This window comes from Trichosurus vulpecula, chromosome 1 (assembly GCF_011100635.1).
Source record: "Trichosurus vulpecula isolate mTriVul1 chromosome 1, mTriVul1.pri, whole genome shotgun sequence".
Classification (NCBI taxonomy): Eukaryota; Metazoa; Chordata; class Mammalia; order Diprotodontia; family Phalangeridae; genus Trichosurus; species Trichosurus vulpecula.
In genome coordinates, this window is record NC_050573.1 from 75,462,890 (window position 1) to 75,476,929 (window position 14,040).

Consider the following 14,040-nt stretch of genomic DNA (forward strand, 5'->3'; position numbering starts at 1 on the left):
CTGGGCCTAAGCTTTGCCATCTATAAAATGGAAGGGTCAGCCTAGATGATGTCTGAGGTTGTTCTAGATTTAAGTCCTAAGGCCTTATGTTTGTACTAAATGTGGCACACACAGTGTACTGCTAAAGGAAACCACCACCTAGCCTCTCTGACCCTCAGCTTTGCCATCTGTAAAATGGAAGTCAGCTGAGATGATGTCCGAAGTTGTTCTAGATCTAAGTCCTAAGGCCCTATGTTTGTACTAGATGTGGCACACACAGTGTACTACCCCATCGGTCCTCTCTTGAACCCCTGCCCATCCTGGAGAGTAACTGCAGGGAGGCCTTTAGGAAGCCATAGAGGCTACTGGCTTTTTGGTTTACTCATGAGTAATTTTTGGGGGGTCTAATCTAAAAGACCTCAGACTATCTACCCTAACCATGCCTACTTAACCTTCACAAAAGTAACTGTGGTCAATTTTTTCATGAGTGCAGCAAACTCATAGAGTTTCCAAGTTGGAAGGGGACTTAGAGGCCACTGAGGCCAACCTTCCACTCTTCCATGGCACAGAATCCTGGAATCCTAGAGTTGGGAATCCAAGGGACCACAGAGTACATCTAGCCCAGGTCCCATCTAAATACAGTTCTTTACTTTGCAATGAACACTGGCCTGGAAGTCAAAAGACCGCTCTGCCATTCCCAGGCTGTGAGAGTATGGGGAAATAGAGGCGGCACGGCCAGAAGACCCGGCTTCATATCCTAGCTCTGATACTTACTACCAATGTGACCTTGGCTGCTTCTCTGGGCCTTGGTTTCCCCAGTTATACCATGAAGGAGTTGGGCTGGATGACTTCTAAGGTCCCTTTAAGTGCTAGCATTCTGGAATTCTGTTGCTGGTGAAGATAGATGTGATCTTACTCATCTTAGTCCTTGCTTTAAAAAACCCTGTGTATGAACTTGTGGATTCACACGAACAAGCAGTTGAAGGGATGAGTCTTCATTTTACAAAGGCTTTACCCTAAGAGTCTTCCCAAATACCAAGTTCCCTAAGTACATTTCAAATCAAATTAATTACAAAAATCAGATTTGCACTCAGTCTCTCAGCAATACAGCTCATTTGTAAGTTGAGCTATACCTCAAAGCTCTGATGGGAAACAAAACCCATTTGGGAGAGACTTTGGTTTTGAGGTATCCTAAAGCTTCCCCCCTCCACTAGCCTTCTCCCTCAGTTAGTCTGGTGATTAAAGCAGAGGCTTACTGACAGAAAGGCTTCTGGGGGTTCCTTCTAGTTTTCTGTATTCCTGCCAGAACCCAGGTTTAAGGATTGACTGTGTTACTACCTATGTGTCCTCAGACAAATCATCTAACATTTCAGGGCCTCAATGTCCCTCAGCTGTAAAAGGAGTTTAGACTAAATTTTCTCTAAGGCCCTCTCCAGCTCTATCTCCTATGACTCTCCAGACTGATCTTATTTCCTATGAGAATCCAAGTGGGGAAGAAAGTCTTTACTCTTGCTGAGAGTATGAGACCTATTTCTAATGGAAATGCCAGGCTCTTTGGATGCTTACAGTCAGGTTTGGGCTCAGCCTAGAGTTGTAAGGAGGCCAGGCATCATCTCTGAGTCCTAGAGTGGATAGGGGTGGAGAGCCCTAAATCCCAATGTCCCTTGTTAACACCTGAGAGGAACCTCTGAGCTTTCCTGGGAAATGACCCTGCAAATTCTCTACTTAGTTGCATGTTTCTAATCTTCTGCCCCGCCTCTAAATTTCCTCTTTCCTAGCAGGGGCCCCTGATTTCCCCTCTTTCCTTTTAAGTATTTCTTGGGGCACTCTGCCACCACGGGGAAAATTGGAGGAGAATCAGGGCCCCTCTAAACTCAGATACCTTTGCTTCTTTGCCTTCCAATTTTGTACCCTTTGGTTCAACTTCACTCTTCTGCCCTCTACTTAGCAACCACCACCCACCCCTCCAAAAAACAGATGCTGAGCAAACCTCATGAAGCCAAAAATTGTTAGGAGCACTTGCTTTCAGTGCTGCTCACTCCAGGAACTTCCAGGTTCCTCACTACAGACAGGTAAAACCAGAAGTCAAAGCAAGCATTATCCCTTTAGGAGTCTGAAACCAATCCCAAGCATCTTGTGGTTTGTCCACAACTATGCAAAAAGCAAAATGGAAAATAAAGATTCAGGACACCAAAGCAATACATAGCTAGAGGAACCAGCTAAAGAAACCAGCTCCATAAATGGGCTGAAGGCTTAGGCTGGGTCTCAACTTCAAAAGGATGCGTTTCCTCCACTGCTGTCCCCTCCCCTTCCTCTCCAAACACCAACACCTAGAGTATAAATGTTGCTCTTGTGTGTTCCATCAAGTGTGTCATACCCGCTGTTATTTGCCCCATCACATTGTAACAGGCTTGAGGCAGTTTTATCAGGGCCAGGCAATGGACATTTCTCAACAGCTGGAGTTTTATTATGCTTCAGTCCCCATCTGCTGCCAAGGGCCCATCTGGATCCATTGCTCTAGCCAGTGGAAAGGAGGGCCTAGGGCAGGTTGGTTATCCTCCCACCTCCTCTGACTGAAGCGAGAGTGGCAATGTAGCTAATCATGGCCAGGCTGGGCACCTCTCAGCTCAGCGCCTGCTCTGGGCAGCTTCCAGCTTCTGCTTCCTCTTCAAAGGTCCTTGTCCAGCTGCCTGTGACAGAAGCCAGTGTTTGGCCAATGTGGAGAGTTTCTGAGATGTGGAAAAGGAGCATAAGCTGTTGCCCTTTTTGTTGGTGGATTGTTGGTGGATTTATGGTGGAGCGAAGTGGGGGGGGGTATTTCAAATTGATCTCCAGAAAAAATTAAGTCCCCCTTATGGGTCCAGGATTTGAGATTAGAAAGATCTCAGGGGTCTTTGGTCCTTCCCCATTGCCTTGGGCACTTGGTTTCATCAGCATATTCTCAAGGCCTTCCAAGCTATTTGTTAAGGCCACTGAGTAGAGTTCCCATTGACAGATGGCCTTTATTCCCAGTCCTCTCTCTATAGCTGGCTCTATTGCCTGATCTGGTTTGGGGCCATCTTTGCTATGCCCTAAGTAACGAATTCTCCCTTAAAGAGCCCTGCATTTGGAGTCAGAGGACCCGAGTTTTATTCCTAGCTCTGCCTCCTACTACCTGAATGACCTTGGGCAAGTGAGTCACTTAGCCTATCTGACCTCAGTTTTTCACCTATAAAATGAGGGATTTGGACAAGATAACCTCTGAGGTCTCTTCTAGCTCTAAATCAAAACCCTATGATCCTTTTTCCCCTAGAAAAATCCATCCCACTTGGAGCAACAGCTTGAGAAGGGCTTCCCTCTATGTCTGCCCTGGGCTGGGCCCCCAGGTGAAAGGTGTCTTACTAAGAGCCAAGCAGCTCTTCCTAAGGCCCTCCAGGTGGTGCTCTTGCCTTTGGAAACCACACAGCCCAGAACCCTCTTGGTAGCTTGAGCCATGGGGAAGTTGCATCAGCTGTGGAGTAGTGCCCATTAGAGCAGGGAAATTAGAACATGTCTAGGCAATGGGTAAAGAGGTCAGTTTCTCAGACTATAGTTCTACTCTTGCTTAATCAAATAGATGCTTCGCTAAGGTCTCTGAGGCCAGAAAGCACATGATTAGCACCCAAAGCAACCCCCTAAAATTAAAAAAAGGCATCTTCTTACTTCCAAAGACAGAGCTGGAGTCCAGAGGAAACCATCATGCCAAAGCAGGGAGAAAGGTGTTGTTTAGGCATGTGTTGTGTGTTTTTTCTTTTGAGGTCGCTCACCTCTACTTGTCTCTCCCTCTCACCGCCACGTGAAACAGGAGTACTGCACGGTAAAGTCTCTCTTTCTGTCTCTCTTTTTCCTTCTCTCATTCTCTCGCTCTCACCCTAATGCACTCCTTTTATTTCTGTGTTATCTCTTTTTCTATGTTTGTGGTTGCCTACCTGTTACTTTGAGTCATAGGGTCTGGGACTCAATCTTTCACCCTGCTCCCCAAACATGTGAAAGCTGGGGAGCATCACAGAAAAGCCTGCAAGAGGGTTTGAATCAGACATTTAGGTGAAAGTCAGGATTGCTGGCTCCCTTCTTGACCCAGCCACTGACTCAAGGATTGTTCTGATGATGTATGCCTCAGTTGCCCATGTGGGGATGAGGCTAGTGAGAAAAATAGCAAATGTATACAAAGAGTATCAGGAGTACTGGTGAAGAAAGACAAGGGAAAGGTATGTCCTTACCAGATGTTATCTTCATTTACCGTAGAGCAAGTCTGAGGGAGGTAGGTGGATTTCATCTGAACAAGATTCTTCAGCCCCCATACATAAGAGGGCAATGAATACTGAGACATCCTGCCTCACCCCCACCCTCACCTCTGCCCCCAGGGAAAGGCATGCATCTGTTGGTACCTCTGCCCCTTGAAAACACACTGCGAAGCTAGTCCCCAATCTACTAGGACCGTAGATGACCCCAGGGGTTCGATTCTGCCATGCAGGATGAGAGGAGCTTGTTGAATGTCAGAAGGAAAGGGCTAACGGTTAATCTTAAGGCCTTTTAAAAAATAGGCGTTTGTGGCCTTCAGGAAACATATGGTAACTAGTAAATAAGTAACAGCCCCCAAGGCTCTGGAGAAAGGGCCTAGATTGGCACCTCAATTTCCCTGCTTACCTTGAGGAAAGAAGGAGTCTATCCCTCAGGAAGTGTCTTTACTTTTTTTAGCCTTCCATTTTTCTTCCCAAAAGAGAAAAGAAAGCCTAGGGAAGAGTAGGTATCTAGAACAAAGACGTCTTTTTCACTCTGGGACCTACTCAGTTTCTCCTCCTAACCCTGCCACTAAGGCACAACCAAGGGAGCTACCTTCCTCTGGAGACAGCCCTTCCAAACAGCTGTCCAAGGTCCTGGACCAGAGCTTTTAGAAGGAACTGTCTGGTAGAGGATAAGCCTGTGGCACTCAGAGTCCCAGCAACCAGAAGCAGTAAAGGAACCACCACACACCAAGGACTTAGCAAATTTATTTGGAATTCCCTAGTCCTTGTGCTGTTGGTTGTGAGCTGGATTGGCTCTCCAGGAGAGGGATATGAAGTCCCTGGGGAGAGTGACCCCCATTAGGGGAAACACCAAGGGCCAAACAGAAGCCTTAGCTTCAACCTCGGCAGCCTACTCTTTGTTTTTGTTTGTTTTTCCCCACATAGACTTCAGGCTATTTGGGGTTTAGCATTTGATTGCAAGCTACTTAACCACCTCTTCCTGGAGTTCTTTATAGGGTCTGGGACAGTTTTATTTGTGAATAGAGATGGAATGGGAAAGACACAAGTGTCCAGTATACATCCTCATCTTTGGCCCCTTCTTTTTGCATATCCCGAAGAGAAAGATCTAGCATCCAAAAACAAATACATTGGCCTCTATAGCTGCTTGGGTTTCTGGTGATGCCCTCCTGCTTAGTACTCAAAGAGACAGGCCAGAGTTCATACAGAAGAGGGTAACCAGATGGGAAGCAGACTGGAGGCTCATGTTAGGATGGTTGGAAGAACTGGTGATAGAGAAAGAACTGGAAAAGAAAAGACCTGGGAGAAGATATAATAGCTGTATTCAAGTACTCCCAACACTGTTCTATGGAAGAATCATTAGACTTTTTCTGCTTGGTCCCAGAGGGCAGAACCAGGGACAGTGAATAAAAGTTAGAGAGTCAGATTTAGGCTCCTTAGAAGGAAAAATGCCCCACCAATTATAACTGACCAAAAGGTGAAGGGGCTGCCTTGGCAGCCAATGGGGCCTCTGTCACTGAAGGTCTTTTAAGTAAAGGCTGGATGAACATTTATTAAGGATTGCCATTAAAGGACAGGTTGGATTAGATGGCCTCTGCGGCCTCTTTCAACTTCTGGGAGTTTGGTTTTGTGATCCTGTGAGAGTCTGTGTAAGCAGGAGTCTTCACACACAGCTGCCTCAGGCACTGGGGGTTAACAGGGTTCATGGATCCCATCCTGGTAAGTGCCCATGTTTTTAAAAAAGCCCCAGAGCTGCGAATCAACCATAAGGAGCAAGCTTCCAACATGTTCCAGAGCAAAGGGCCAAAAGGGAAGCTAGCCTATTTCTCCTCCAAAGTGGGGGAAACTAAGTTCATTTAATTCCCAGGTGTTTGAGCATACCATACTCTTTGAGGGTGGGGGCTTCGTAGAGCCAGTTGAAGACCCCCCAATACCCCAATGTTGAATCTGAGTTTTGCTCTCTCTTGCCCTCTTCTCCTCAATTGTTCCCTACAGTGGCAATAGTAAAGGGAAGGATATCAACACAATTAAATCCCTTCGGGTCCTTCGGGTGCTGCGGCCTCTCAAAACCATCAAACGACTGCCAAAACTCAAGGTGAGTTTGGAGGGTTTGGACCACTGTGGAGCACAACTGTGCTCTAAGGCCCCTGGGCATCATCTGAAAAAAATGAACACCTTCATCATAATCTCGCAGAGAAGAGCTCTGAACCAGAGGCAGGAGACCTAGGTGTCTAGTCTCAGCAATAGTACCTGACTGTGTGACCTTGAACTTCTCCGTGCCTCCATTCTCTTGGCTCTATGGTGGGAATAGGAGCAGCTGGGTGGTGCAGTAGATAAAGCACCAGGCCTAGAGTCAAGGAAGGCTCATCTTGGTGAATTCAAATCCGGCCTCAGACACTTACTAGCTGTGTGACCCTGGGCAAGTCATTTAACCCTATTGGCCTCGGTTTCCTCATCTGTCAAATGAGCCGGAGAAGGAAATGGCAAACTGTTCCAGCATCTTTGCCAAGAAAACCCCAAATGGGGTCACAAAAAGTCAGACACGACTGAAAAATGATTGAACAGAAATAACATGATAGGAGTGATGACCCCTTATATGCGCAAACAGTGAGCTCACTGAAGATGCCCCGTCACATCTCTCTGTATAGTGAAAAGAGCCTTGGATCAGACGCACTGGAGGGCACCAGCTCCCCAGCTCATGGTTAGGGTTACCTGTGCAACCTTAGGAAAAGCACTTTACCATTCTAGGCCCTTACGTTCTCTTCTGGAGAATGAGAGGCTTGGACTGAATGGCCACGGAAATCTTTCCCAGCTTGAAATCCCATAAGCCTCCGAATGCTCTAAATGTGCTCGACGACAAGGTTAGGAATTGCTATAATGACAATAATAACCATAATAATGTTTGGTTGTTTTTCAGTTATGGCCAACTCTTTGTGACCCTGTTTGAGTTTTTTTGGCAAAGACACTCGGAGGGGTTTGCCATTTCCTTCTCCAGCTCGTTTTACAGATGAGAAAACTGAGGCGAACAGGGTAAAGTGACTTGCCCAGGGTCACCCAGCTAGTAAATGTCTGAGACCGGATTTAAGCTCGGGTCTTCCTGACTCCAGGCCCAGCACTCTCTCCACTGTGCCACCTAGCTGTCCTAATAACAACTTTCACATAATGCTTACTATAGGCAGCCGCTATGCTAAACGCTTCGTAGTCATTAGCTTTTTGATCCTCACAACAATCCTATGAGGCAAATGCTGTTATTATCCCCATTTTACATATGAGGAAACTGAGGCAAACAGGTTAAATGACTTACTCAAGGTCACACAGCCAGGAAGTGTCTCAGGAGGGATTTGAACTGAAGTCTTCTTTATTCCAGACCCAGGGCTCCATATGCTGTGACCCTAGGCATCTGGTTCTACCAAGGGGTTGGGAAGAAAGCAAGGGGAGAGTTGGGATTGTTAGTTCCAAAAAGCATAGGGGAGCTCCATAGCGTAGGCAGGCAAAAACAACAGGTAAGACAGAGGATATGTGTCAATACTCAAAGAAGGGCTCCGAGAATGGGCTTAACTCTGGTAAGGTAGGCTGGCTGGATGAACCTTCTATACGAGCCCTAAGGAACTTTGTCTCCCTTGTCTTTACCCTGGGACAGTGTAACTAAGTTGAAGTTTTGCAGGAAAGTCAGGAGGGGGCTAATGGCTGGACAGGGAAGCTACTAGCAGAGGGTCTCACCTCCCAGGCACCGTCCCTTTCCCCCCTGGAAAGACTGTGAGAAGCAGGAGCTTGCAGATGCACTGTGCAGGATAGCAAGGGGTCTCTTGTGTACTGCCCTGTCACTCTCCACACCAGGCCCCCATCCTGGTCCCTGCCCTGACTCTATGTCCTTACTTCCCCTCCCCAGGCCGTGTTTGACTGCGTGGTGAATTCCCTCAAAAACGTCTTCAACATCCTCATCGTCTACATGCTCTTCATGTTCATCTTTGCCGTGGTGGCCGTACAGCTTTTCAAGGGCAAGTTCTTCCACTGCACAGATGAGTCCAAGGAGTTTGAGAAAGACTGCCGGTGGGTCCCCATTGCCACCCCCTGCCCATCCCCTTCCCTCCCTTCCTGAGCTTTCCAGCCCTGGACTAGGGAGGGGGCCCCAAGAACCCTGCTAAATGGACCATTCGGCAGTGGCTTGGGAATTGGGATGATGATCCCAGCCTCACCCTGATCCTTGGCGAGACCCTACTTTCTGCCTCACTAGGCTATTCAATGAAATGACGCTCCTGGCCTCTCTCCCTGAAGACCCATGTCAGGCTTTGCCTAGGTCAGGGAGGGAAGCAGCAGCTGTGTGGCCTTTAAGTCATGCTGCTCTGGGAATGTGCCCAGCTTTGAGACCCCTCCCTCCCAGGTCTGGGATGAAAGGAAAGAACTCTGACCATGCCATGCATACTGGGAGCTGATGTGGCTTGACTTGAAATTAGCCAGCCCCCTGACCCTACCCCTCATTCCTATCCTGCCCCTTTCATAGCACTGGGACCTTCACAGCCAGACCTCGCAATGCCCCACCTCACTCCCAATGAATGCCCAGGATGAGCTATTTTTCCATTGATTGCCTTTGCTTCCTTCTCAGAGTCCAGGGGCATGGCACCAGAGGGCTTCTCCCTGGGTCCATTAACTGCGCCTCATTCCTCTTTCCCAGGGGCAAGTATCTCCTGTATGAGAAAAATGAGGTGAAAGCCAGGGATCGAGAATGGAAAAAGTATGAGTTTCATTACGACAATGTGCTGTGGGCTTTGCTGACCCTTTTCACCGTGTCCACTGGAGAAGGCTGGCCACAGTAAGGGTTTTGGGGCTCCTGGCTTCCCACCTGGGTGACACTTAGGGACCTCTCTGAGGCTTGAGGCAGTGGAACCTTTAGTCTTAGAGCCATCTAGTTCAGGACCAGGATGTTTTGTGAGGCCTGCTTCTGTGTCCTTGAAAATGACCCCACATGTGCATGTTGACCTTGGTTCTCTACCTGCTGCATCTGTGTGTCTGTTTCATATATGGACAGAAATGCCAGAGGGGACTCTTAGCATAAAATGAGGCAGAGGCTCGGTCCCCAGGAGCAGGCAAATTCAATGAGAAGGCACTGACCACTATCTCTGCCCAGCTCTCAGCGAAGGAGCCTGAATGACTAGCTAAGCCCGGACAGGGCCCAGGAGAGCAGGACAGAACAGAGGGGCAAACAGAGATGTTCCCAGCACCACACACATACCCACCACACCTGCACATATCAGAAAGGAAGCATAGATCTACAGTCCACAAAAGCATACCATGGAGGGTTACCCTGTTATTTATGGGACAGATCTTACAGCCCTAACATGCTTCTTTTTTACTTCTTCATATTTCTTCCTTTGATTTCAACTCTTATCTTCCCATCCTTCCCATCTCAATCTCATCTCCTCTCAATCATCCCATCCTGCCTCACTCCTTTTGTACCCTTTATCCCTGCCCTATCCTATCTTGTCCTCTCCTCTTCTGTTATCTTCCCCTTCCCCTCTTTTAACAGGGTTCTCAAACACTCAGTGGATGCAACTTTTGAGAACCAGGGTCCCAGCCCTGGGTACCGGATGGAGATGTCCATCTTCTATGTTGTCTACTTTGTGGTGTTTCCATTCTTCTTCGTGAACATCTTCGTGGCCTTGATCATCATCACCTTCCAGGAGCAGGGAGACAAGATGATGGAAGAGTACAGCCTGGAGAAGAACGAGGTGCAGGCCCCTAATCATCCCTTCCCATCCCTCTTCATTTCATAAGTTAGGAAATAGGGCTATTTGTGTGGGGCACCAGTTATAAGGCAGGGAGGTGGGAAATTCTGATTGAAATTGAAATTCTGTCCTTGTCCCCCTGGTCCCACCAATTCAGTGAGTGGATGGCCAAGTCTTGGATATCTCCATAAGAGAAAAGATTACCTTCCTTCTCTTCCCTCCCTCTGAGAGAGAGGCAGGATAAATGAAATCTCCCCTGGGAAGGTCTCAGTATTTCAGCACAAAGGAAGGCTTAGTATTCACATTATTGGTTTGTTCTTGAGGACAGAGTTGTTGTTTGTCCTTTGTTCTCAAAGAGGACCGTGACATCAGGGAGGTGATGCCATGACTTGCAAGTGAATTGAAGTGAGGGAGGGCTGTGCAAAGTCACCAGCCTCATTTCTCCTCTGGAGCCATCTGGGTCCAGTGGCAAGATAGAGATCAGGATGACTGGAGATGGCCCCCTGAGGACAGAGTAATGACAGCAAAGCTACACCTTCTGTGAGGGACACAAAAATCATGGGAAGCTGGGAAGCAAAGGGGCCATTCCTTGTTCTGACCAGGCTCAGACTCTAGAAGCCATAACTATAAATCACTGGCTTACAGTTAGATCTCTCCCTGGGGCTCTGCCTGGTTTGAGCTGGTGTTTAGGACTGAGGAAGGTGGAAAACTAGATAAAAGAGAACTAAAAGAATGGAAGCCAGAGCTTAGAGAGGAAGAGGGCATCACCCCGAAATTTGAGGGACAGGAGTGGGAATGGAGCTGATCCAATGAATGTTAGCAAAGGAAGGATGAATGAGGTTCCTAGGAGCACTATAGCCTGCTTGCTTTCTCCCCCAGACCATCCACTTACCCACTCCCTTGTGCCCTTCTTTCGCCCTGCCTCTCTCCTCCCATTTTCCTCTTCCTCACATCGGTCTCTCCTCCTTTTTCCCTGCAGAGGGCATGCATTGACTTTGCCATCAGCGCCAAGCCCCTGACAAGGCACATGCCTCAGAACAAGCAGAGTTTCCAGTACCGCATGTGGCAGTTTGTGGTGTCCCCTCCCTTTGAATACACAATCATGGCCATGATAGCCCTCAACACCATTGTACTCATGATGAAGGTGAGGCCTGACCACCTCCTGCTGGGGGAAAGAAGGAGGGGGGAGAGGGAAGGAAGAGGGGGAAGGGCTTCCCAGCCAAGCACTGGGCCATGTAGAGCTGGGGGCCAGTGTAGACCAAAGACCCTGCGCCAGCCTTTCAGTGAAGGGGGAAGACTGAGGGCTCTAGCCTTGCCCTAGGTTCAAAATGAGTTGGGCAACCAACAGACTGCCCCTACTTGCCTTCCCATAGTCAACAGCATGCCCACCCCCTCTCTCCTTCCTCTAGTTTGACGGTGCCACAATTGCTTATGACAATGCACTAAGAGTGTTCAACATTGTCTTCACTTCCCTATTTTCTTTGGAGTGTCTCTTGAAAATCATGGCCTTTGGGATCCTGGTAAGTGTACCCACATACTTGGCTTATGGCAGACAAGGTGAAGAGGCCAGGGCAGGGGAGGGAAGGGGAGACCAGAGGGCTGTTCCAGGGGTCATTTCCACCAACTCCACTGGCCATGTTGCCAGGGATTCAAGCTATCAGTCACCTTTAAAGCCTGATTATTTTATAATCACAACTTGGGCTCATAGGATTTAGAGATGGAATACACTTTATTTCACAAAAGAGGGAAGGGTCCAGAGGAAGGGAAGTGACTTTCCCAAGGTCGCACAAGTGATACATTCCCAAGTGCCTTGACCTCAATGGTGGTTCATATACTGAACATTCTTCATGATTAAAAAGCCCCTATCAGGGTTTTTCTGTGTCTGACACTGGCCAAAGGGGATGAGTCAGTATACTCCTGCAAGGGGAAGGACCCCTGAGATTCTGACCTTATCTGAACCACAGGCACTGGTCAGTGTGAGGAGCTCAGTGACTCCCTATGGTCTTGACTGGAACCTCAGTAGATCTTGTACTGAGAAGCCAGGCCAGATCACATTAGAGCATCACTGGGGCTCTGGACCTCCCCATCTTCCCTTCCAAAAGGAGCTGGGATCATTCCCTAAGTTCTCTTGGGTTTGGTTTCTAGCTCATACAAACAAGGTAGACAAATGGCTTTCTCTCAGTTAAACTAGTCCCTAGTTCCCCACCTATGAAGATTACACAGTAGGGGATGAGGAAGGAGGAGAGAGAGAGGATAAGCATTTATTAAGCACCTACTTGGTACCAGGCACTATACTAAGCACTTTACAAATATCTCATTTCATCTTCACAACAGCCCCGAGGGAGGGGGAGGTACTACTATTATCTCTATTTTCCAGTTGAGGAAACTGAGAGAGGCTGAGGTTAAGTGACTCGCCCTGGGTCACTCAGGAAGGTAATGTGTCTAAAACCACATTGAACTCAGGTCCTCTTGACCCCTGGACCAGTGATTCATCTACTGGGCCACCTAGCTTCCTGGGGAACTGAACCAAAAGGCCAAAGGCCTACCAGTGATGGCACCATGTGAGCCTCTAGATTCTAGAGGATAGATAGTAGAAGAGAGTCCAGAGGGGCTTGTATTCTATGAGAGCTGGGACTCTTTTTAGAGTCTTAAAGCAAGGCAGCATGGGATAGCAGGCAGAAAGCTGGCCTCAAACTCAGGAAGACCTGGGTTCAGATCTGGTCTCTGACACAGACTGACTGCGTGACCTCTTCATACCCTAAACAATTAAGGTGCAGAAAAGGTGACAAGCTACAGTGGTTGTTGGAGTTTCCTCACCCAAGAGCTACATATACCAATGAAATCATAGGACTGCTCCCTGTCCTTATCCTGGTAAAAAGCATCCTCATAGTGTTAGGAGCTGCTACCCTTCACTTCCCTAAGGCTAGACACAATGTGAATATGGAGAGGAAAACCCAGGGCCAGACCCAAGTGCCTTCATCTGCTCATTTTCTTGGGAGTCTGGGAATGTTTTGCATCTGGTCCAAGTCCCAGTGAATCCTGGTGAAAAGCAACATCTTGAATTTTTTGGTGTTTTTTATTCTGTTCTACTCCCAGCCTTGGATATTTATTAATCATGTGACCTTGGGCAAATCACTTCTTTGTACCTCAGTTTCCTCATCTATAAAGTGAAGGGATTGGGGTCTCTTCCCTATACGACCCCTTCCAGCTCTATGATCCAATGACCATTACCACCTGATACTGTGTAGATAGATGGATGGATGGATGGATGGATGGATGGATAGATGGATAGATAGATAGATAATATGTTCATGTGGTTTACTGGAATCAGTGGAGAATTCCTGTCTATTCTACTTTGCCTTATGGGATTATGTTGAACATTTGAAAGCATGTTTCACTCCAGTAGAGGCAAAGATGAACTTGCATTGCCCTGTATTTGGTCAATGGAGAGAGGAGGAGCTCCCCGACATGGGGTCAGGAAGGGGAGTTGGGTTGAGAAGGAACTAATTAGAGAGGAGTGATTTGCCCCTAGTAATCCACAGACTGAGCAGGGAATCAAGAGCTTATCGTATGTCTCAGGAGAGTTGGAATCCTTCAAGTTGGTACCACCACCATAGCCCTTCATTTCGTTCTAGACTCCTTGTTGCCTTTATTCTGTATTTAATAGGCTGGGATTGGTTGAAAGTGAAGGTAAAGGGACTGGGGAAGAGCCCAGAGCATCCCCTGGGGGGAGGGGGGAGAACTCTATGAACCTTACAAACAGCCCCCTGACAGGTCCTTCCTTGTGCTCTGGAGACACACCCAAAAGGAAGGCTGCAGGCACAGGCTCTGGCCTGGAAGGCAGGGGCAGTCCAACTTTCTTTCTCCTCCTCAGTGCTAGAGCTTTGGCCATACCTGGGTTTTGCTGTGACTATTTGTGCTGTTGGTCTCTTGCTGGTTGTCCTCCTTGTCTTTCTTTTGTTTTTGTTTTTTCTCTCTAGAATTATTTCCGGGATGCCTGGAATATCTTTGATTTTGTGACAGTTCTGGGCAGTATCACTGATATTTTAGTGACCGAGTTTGGGGTAAGTGCCACA

The 14,040-nt window shown here is 47.8% G+C and overlaps 1 protein-coding gene across 2 annotated transcripts in view; it reads left to right on the forward strand.

Moving 5' to 3' along the window:
• The window catches only part of CACNA1A (calcium voltage-gated channel subunit alpha1 A), a 255,770-nt gene that overhangs the window by 190,752 nt on the left and 50,978 nt on the right, over positions 1–14,040 (forward strand). For both annotated transcript variants that reach the window (XM_036755983.1, XM_036755973.1), the window contains exons 25-31: positions 6,237–6,336; positions 8,131–8,291; positions 8,914–9,051; positions 9,766–9,967; positions 10,944–11,108; positions 11,374–11,484; positions 13,945–14,028. In XM_036755983.1, coding sequence (XP_036611878.1) covers positions 6,237–6,336; positions 8,131–8,291; positions 8,914–9,051; positions 9,766–9,967; positions 10,944–11,108; positions 11,374–11,484; positions 13,945–14,028 — 961 coding nt within the window. The remainder of the gene's footprint in view (positions 1–6,236; positions 6,337–8,130; positions 8,292–8,913; positions 9,052–9,765; positions 9,968–10,943; positions 11,109–11,373; positions 11,485–13,944; positions 14,029–14,040) is intronic.